The 7886-nt window shown below is 42.9% G+C and overlaps 1 protein-coding gene across 5 annotated transcripts in view; it reads left to right on the forward strand.

Annotated features, from left to right (window-relative positions):
* The first annotated feature begins 842 nt into the window (after positions 1–842).
* The window catches only part of trioa (trio Rho guanine nucleotide exchange factor a), an 88379-nt gene continuing 81335 nt past the window's right edge, over positions 843–7886 (forward strand). For 3 of the 5 annotated variants that reach the window (XM_063185710.1, XM_063185715.1, XM_063185711.1), the window contains exons 1-3: positions 843–1046; positions 6067–6198; positions 7537–7767. In XM_063185710.1, the coding sequence (XP_063041780.1) occupies positions 882–1046; positions 6067–6198; positions 7537–7767 (528 nt within the window). In that variant the 5' untranslated portion in view covers positions 843–881. The remainder of the gene's footprint in view (positions 1047–6066; positions 6199–7536; positions 7768–7886) is intronic. The other 2 variants (XM_063185708.1, XM_063185709.1) reach the window with 2 other exon arrangements.

A 7886-nucleotide genomic window follows, 5' to 3' on the forward strand; every position in this document is an offset into this window, starting at 1 on the left:
GTCTCCTTTCTGGGGGCCTGCTTTCAGGCTTGAGAAGAGTTTGTGAGAATAAAAAAACATTGAAAATATGAAGTCATCATTAGGTTATTCTTCTTTCAAAAATGGACAATTTCAGGCATTTTCATTTTATTCTTTTATTAGGCCTGCATTCAGTAGAAGCACATGACGTGTTATGGCTAAAGGATATAACGCACACAGCCAGTCATCTTTCATAACGGTATAATAATGATTTAATATAAATGCAAATTATTTCTGATGATGGATTGAGACGTTACATGACACGTAATGAGATGAATTCATGGGAAGTGCAATAAATTGAGACTATATATTGTATAAGATTAAAATATTTCATAAATAAGTAAAGAGATATGACGTATGTAAGTCAAGACTCTCCTCACACGCACACAGCGACCACTTTGTAGGAAGGATGTGAAAATATGAACATAGATGAAGTGTCTCTCTCTCTCTATCTATCTCTCTCTCTCTCTCTGAATATGAAATAAGGCATTTACAACACTGAAAACATTTCCTTTCTCTCTCCCACCCAATTTAGAATGTGTTCTTGAACATCAACAGCATCATGGCAGTTATGTTTATGCTCACTCCGAATGTCTTGCTGTATGAAACAATACAAAATATGATCTAAATATTTCTCCCTCTTCTATAAAGATCTATAAAATAGTAATTTTAAAAAGCATTTAAAGCATTATCCATTTTTTTTCTCTTTCTCGTTCCAGAATGTGTACATGAACATCAACCGCATCATGCCAGTTGTGTTTAAATTAGGATGTATGTTTTCTATTTTTAAAGTATGATACATTTAAGTATGATTTTTTTTCTCTCTCTCGTTCCAGAATGTGTACGTGAACATCAACCGCATCATGTCGGTTGGCAACCGTCTGCTGGAGTCGGGCCACTACGCTTCTCAGCAGATCAAGCAGATCTCCTCCCAGTTGGAGCAGGAGTGGAAGGCCTTCGCCGCCGCCCTGGACGAGCGCAGCACCCTGCTCGAGATGTCCGCCTCCTTTCACCAGAAATGTGACCAGGTACAGTATGTTGGAGCTGGAGGTTGTGGGTAGGGGTTTGATATGATGGGATTGGGGGATAGCTTAGGTTGGGTGGAGGCACAGGTGTGCGTGCGTGCGCGCGTGCGTGCGTGCGTGCGCGCGCGCGTGCGTGTGTGTGTGTGTGTGTGTGACAGTGTGTGATTATTGGAAGTCGTCTTGTGCATATGTTTAGTTTAACCACACATTAGAGACTAGTCAAACGCAATTTCAAACTTCTCTGCTAACCTTGATACACAGAATTTTGACAATAAAGTATACTTGACTTGACTGGACAGGGCTATAGTGAAGCTGAGGGAATGATAGATAGGCTAGAGTAGGCTGTGATGGAGCAACTAAAGCCAGCCAAACACCAACCGTTTCAGCAGCTCTCCTGTCGGCCATTTTATCAATGTTGTGAACCCCCCCCCCCAGAATCCTTAATCACTATTTACACCGGTAAAGTCTGTTGGTCTCACAACAACTTCCTTTTTGATATGTTTATATAACGAATAAACTTCAGCTTGTGCTTATGCATATTTATGTGTTTTGCTCATGTTTGAAAGTGCAGCAGCTCCGTGCGGGGTACAAACTGGTGAATGCAAATGAAGCTGTGCAGCAAATCTAATCGTTTAGCTGCTGCTTCTGGGACTCTGTCTACTTTATATAGAGAAAGGGGGAAAGAGATGAACATGTTTTTTGGCTGTTTTAGTCCAACTCTGATTTTTAATGAGCTCTCCACTGCAGCTGCAAAACAGACCAGAGAGGAAGTATAGATGCCATGTTGCAGAAAAAACAGGGCTGGGCTATCTCGCTGTTTCTCTCTCTCTCTCTCCCTCTCCCTCCCTCCCTCGGTTTCTCTCTTTCTCTCTCTCTCTCTCTTCTCTCTCTCTCTCTCCATCTCTCTCTCTCTCTCCCTCTCCCTCCCTCCCTCGGTTTCTCTCTTTCTCTGTGTCTCTCTCTCTCTCTCTCTATCACGCGCTCTCTCTCTCTCTCTCCCTCTCCCTCTCTCCCTCTCTGTCTCTCTCTCCCTCTCTCCCTCTCTGTCTCTCTGTCTCTCTGTCTCTCTCTACCTCTCCCAGTCATTAACCTATATATCTTTGTTTCTGCCCATTAATCTTCCAGCATCTCTCTGCCACTGCTTTTTTCCTCCTGGAAAAAAATGTTGTATACCGTACATGTTGTTATACAGCTCCAGGCCTTTTTATTAGAATACCATGAAAAAGTTGATTTATTTCCATAATTCCATCAATAATGTTAAAGTGTCATGGATTGTAGATTCATGGCCCAGTTTTTTAACTATTCCAATCATTATTTTTTTTCTTTTTATATACGTTGGCCTTCCAGCTAAAAAAACCCATGAATTGGGGAATTCGCATTATTAGAATATTGTTATAAAATCACATTTTTCTTCATCAAAATTCGGGTCACATTAAATCAGTTGAAATTTGGTACTTTCTACATAACATGCAATGGTCAATACTTGGTTAGGACATTCTCTGTCTTCATAATGGCCATGATGCGTTTAACATTGAAGTCAATGGCAAAAACAGTGCATGGGAGTTATGGAAGCCCAGATATCCTTGATGCTTTGCTGTCAGCTGTTCTTGTTTGTTGACCTGGTACCCCACACTTCACTCTTCAATATACCCTGTAGATTTCCATTCCACGTTTTGGCGCTAACTCACCAGTTTAATTCTAAATAACCAGAAATGAAACCCCATTGAAAATGAATGGGGTTTAATTTCTGTTGAGTTAGAATTAAACTGGTGAGTTAACACCAAAACGTGGCATGGAAATCTTCGGGTATATTGAAGAGGGAAGTGTGGGGCACCAGGTCAACAAACAAGAACAGCTGACAGCAAAGCATCAAGGATATCTGGGCTTCCATAACTCCCATGCACTGTTTTTGCCATTGACTTCAATGTTAAACGCATCATGGCCATTATGAAGACAGAGAATGTCCTAACCAAGTATTGACCATTGCATGTTATGTAGAAAGTACCAAATTTCAACTGATTTAATGTGACCCGAATTTTGATGAAGAAAAATGTGATTTTATAACAATATTCTAATAATGCGAATTCCCCAATTCATGGGTTTTTTGAGCTGGAAGGCCAACGTATATAAAAAGAAAAAAAATAATGATTGGAATAGTTAAAAAACTGGGCCATGAATCTACAATCCATGACAGTTTAACATTATTGATGGAATTATGGAAATAAATCAACTTTTTCATGGTATTCTAATAAAAAGGCCTGGAGCTGTATATTGCCAGCTGTGTTGGATTACAATTACAATTTTTTATGCTGAATTATTCAGTCCAGCATTTCCATACATATTCCATATGGATTTATATAAACAGTACATACTGTACACACACACACAAACACACACAAATCAAAACCCAATGAGTACCTTCCTGTGGTGTAGTAGCTAGGGAGTTGGGCTGTAGATGACAGGGCTGCAGGTTTGAATCTCACCCTGTCACTCCCTATCTCACTCCATGGCTGAGGTGCCACCCTTGAGCAAGGTACCTAACCCCACATTGTTCCAGGGACTGTAACTAATACCCTGTAAATAACTCGAGTCACTTCTTTGGATGGTGAAAGCATCACCTAAGTTTAGTGTGATGTTATATAATTTAACGCTAACTTAATACTTATGGTTTCTCAACAAAAATCCACTGCCTGGCTTTAGATTAGGGGTGGGGAGCCTATGTCTCGAGGGCCGTTTACGGTTTACAGAGGCCGTTTTATCCGGCCCCCGATAATTTCAGTGTTATGCAGCTTCACATGAAATATAACATATTTTTAAAGGAATCTCAGAAATTACATTTGCAATGCAATTAAGTTATATTCAGGGGACCAAGAGAATGTGGAGTCTGTTTTCAAGCTGGCTGCCTTCAATATAGGCCGAAAGTGCAGGGGGAGATCCTGGTTTGTATTCATAGTGCGCCCATCGGAGGAATTTGAAGTGGCCCCTCAAATGAAACAAGTTTCCCCATCCCTGCTTTAGAGTTCTGCAGTCACTGATTTCTATGCACTGTGGCAGTGGTTGGCAGTGTTGGGCAAGTTACTTTGAAAAAGTAACTAGTTACTAGTTACTAGTTACTTCTCCAAAAAAGTAACTGAGTTACTTCCTGAGTTACTCCGGTATCAAAGTAACTAGTTACCAGTAAAAGTAACTATTGCGTTACTCGCCCCCCGACCATGTTTCATAAACCACATAGAGAAGGACGGTAAAGACAGGTAACGATACAAACAACAATTTATTGCAACATAATAAACCAAAGCCACTGGATGGACAATATATAGCCTAGCCTATATATAGGCCTATATATATTTTTTTTTATATAAAAGAAAATAACACATTTTAATAGGCTTATTTAAATTCAACTGAAAATGTGCATGTTAAATCCAACTTTAAATTACTACTAAATGTAGTATTTACATTTTAATTATTACTAAATGCTATCCTTTCAAACAAGACCAGAGATTTTCTATCTAAACTGTCTCTGACAAGACTACGATTACGTCATTTTGTAGTTCACAGAGTCGTGAAGCAGTAAAAGACGCGACCTGTGACGCGACCACAAAATGCGGAAGTAGCCACTTTGCGTCTTTATCTCGAAGCGTACGAGTAGGCTAGAGTTTGTGTTATCAGCGAACTATCAGCGAGCTATTTCATCGTGGTTAGTGAGAAGTTGAATCATGATGAAGTTCTGAGCATGTTATTTGCCTATTCTGACTCTGAAGGACAGTTTTTATGTCACGAGGAGGATAATGATCGGACGAGTACTCTTTGTTTACCGCGGCGAAACTTCCGAAGGCAGTGATGCCGACATGCGAAGCAAGGATGTTCTCTAAGCACACACACACACATTGAAACTCATTCGGTGACTTTATCCGATCTCAAGTGAGTCGGCGGTAGTGGCGAATGCAGTCGTAGTGTCCATACAGGTAGTCCTATTGGTGGAGGAATTAGGGGTGAGAGTGGTTCTGGTAATGTTAGCTTGCGCTCCCTCCATTCAGCCCCCGGTGATGCGGGTAGCCACCTATCCGGACGCAAACGCAACAATCCTGGGATCAGACAAACACTGTTCACCAAGCAGCACACACACACACACTCATTCTGTCCCACTTTCTGACTTCTACTGGGTGGATGGCAGAGGCGAACGTGGCCATATGACCGTATGGAGAGGTTTTGGTAATAGAACGCACGGTGACGACGCATAGGCTACCCAAACAGTAACGTGCAGTAACGGAGTGTATGAAATTGTAACGGCGTTATACTGACAGTAAGAATAATTAGTTAGATTATCCGTTACTGAAAAAAGTAACGGCGTTAGTAACGCCGTTTATTTAAACGCCGTTATTCCCAACACTGGTGGTTGGATGGTTCTGGATCCTTCGGGCCTCCGCCCCTGGCTCTGGATCCTTTGGGCCTCCGCCCCTCTACCCCCATGCTGCTCCTCTATGTCAGGGGGTGCAGAGATAAGAGCAGACGAGATCAAAGATTGACTGACTGACTGACAGGGGGGGGGGCTCCTCTCCCTCCTCTTTGATATGACTTGTCTTTGTGAATATATACATCACTCCCCTTTCTGGTAGTCACGAGAGGGTTTTGTTTTCACCTCCCTGTTTTTCCTTTTTTGTGTTATTCGATGCGGCTTTTGTTCTTTATCTGGCATGAATACACTCTGCATTTTCTCTCATTCTCTCTCTCTCTCTCTCTCTCTCTCTCTCTCTCTCTCTCTCTCTATCTCTCTCTCTCTCTCTCTCTCTCTCTCTCTCTCTCTCTCTCTCTCTCTCTCTCTCTCTCTCTCTCTCTCTCTCTCTCTTTCTCTCTCTCAAAATATGCATCCATGCTGATGTGTTTAGACCCTGACTGTGAATCAGTGGGAGTAGTTGATGTTTTGACAAGGAGGTACTCATCTTTTTCGGGTTTTATGTGTGTCTGTGCCTGCTTGTGTGTGCGTGTGCGTGTGCGTGTACGTATGTGTGTCTGTGTGTGTCTACAGTACATGAGCAACGTGGACTCGTGGTGCAAGGCGTGTGGTGAGGTGGAGCTGCCGTCGGAGCTGCAGGACCTCGAGGACGCCATTCACCACCACCAGGGCCTCTACGAGCACATCACCGCAGCATACTCGGAGGTAACGCACGTGTGTGGGCGTGGACGTGTGTGTCTGTGCGTGGGCGTGTGTGTGCGTGGGCGTGTGTGGGCGTGGACGTGTGTGTGCGTGGGCGTGTGTGGGCGTGGACGTGTGTGTGTGTGTGGGGGGGGGGGCATGTGTGTGGGCTTGTGTGTGTGTGTGTGTGCGCACGTTTGTGTGTGTGCGCGTTTGTGTGTGTGTGTGGGTGTGCATGCTAGTGCTCCTGTGTGCATGTGTACATACTAGGGCTGAGAAATCATGATACGCCAAGTCACTATACTGCATCGTGGTGCAAGAAGGCAATATCTAGATGCACCCTTTCAAAGTCCTGTTACCTTTCAGTCCAGAAAACAAAAGCAACAAGCCACATTAATATGCATGTTTTAAATAATTGTTTAAAAAATCGACCTGTAGGACAAAAATTGTGATACGCACCGAATCATGAGTTGAGTGTATCGTTACAGCCCTAGTACATACTAATTAGAATCATTAGATCATTAAGATACATATGAATAAATGCACAGACATATTAGTAACATACTTTGTCTTTGTCTTTGATCATCTAGAAAATACACATATGAATAAATGCACAAACTAAGCATTATTAAATGCACAAATTACGCATTATTATCCCAAAAGGGACATAAAGCCGACTTTGATTTTCTCGGAAATGCACACATACACAATGACCACTCACATCTCCGTTCATCATATCGCTGCCGTTGACTTTTACACAACTGTCTCACTGTGTATTTTTATGGCCTAGAACAAGTCATTGCTGCAACGTGTGTGTATGTGTGTTGGAGTCAGTGTGTGTGTTGTCACTGCGCCTATGACCACGTTACAAGGAGGCCATTGTCACAGAGTATGGGTGGGCTGACACAATACAGCTATTGTACCGCATCGCCATCACCAGCTGCCATCAACAACACTCATTATCGACACGCTGTGTCCTAGCTACCAGCGATAATTATATGTGTGAATTTTGAAAAGAAAGTGTGTGTGTGTGTCTGTGTCTGTGTGTGTGTGTGTGTGTGTGTAACGCATAAACATATACACGTACACACAGACACCGTCTCTCACAGTCTTGACTCGTGGCACTCGTGGTCCTGTATCATGTATCTTTGCGTTTTAAAATGTTGTTTGTACTTAAAATAACCAAGTCGCCTTGGATAAAAGCATCAGTTAAGTGTAATGTAGTGTAATGTAATGATGTTCAGTCCCACTTGTCCCCTGTCTAATAAAGATATGAAAAGAAATAATAATAAGTAAATAAATAAAAAAAATCTTGATTATGAAGAATTCATCTCTCGTCCTTGCACGTCCAACGCCCGACAGGTGAGCCAAGACGGCAAGGCTCTATTGGACAAGCTGCAGCGGCCCCTGACCCCCGGCAGTGCCGATTCGCTGACGGCGTCGGCCAATTACAGCAAGGCGGTGCACCACGTGCTGGACGTCATCCACGAGGTGCTGCACCACCAGCGGCAGCTGGAGAACATCTGGCAACACCGCAAGGTGCGCCTGCACCAGCGCCTGCAGCTCTGCGTCTTCCAGCAGGACGTACAACAGGTAAACACACACACACACACACACACACACACACACACACACACACACACACACACACACACACACTACACATGCTGTGTATTACACACACACACACACACACACACACACACACACAC

This window comes from Engraulis encrasicolus, chromosome 20, assembly GCF_034702125.1.
Source record: "Engraulis encrasicolus isolate BLACKSEA-1 chromosome 20, IST_EnEncr_1.0, whole genome shotgun sequence".
Taxonomy (NCBI): Eukaryota; Metazoa; Chordata; class Actinopteri; order Clupeiformes; family Engraulidae; genus Engraulis; species Engraulis encrasicolus.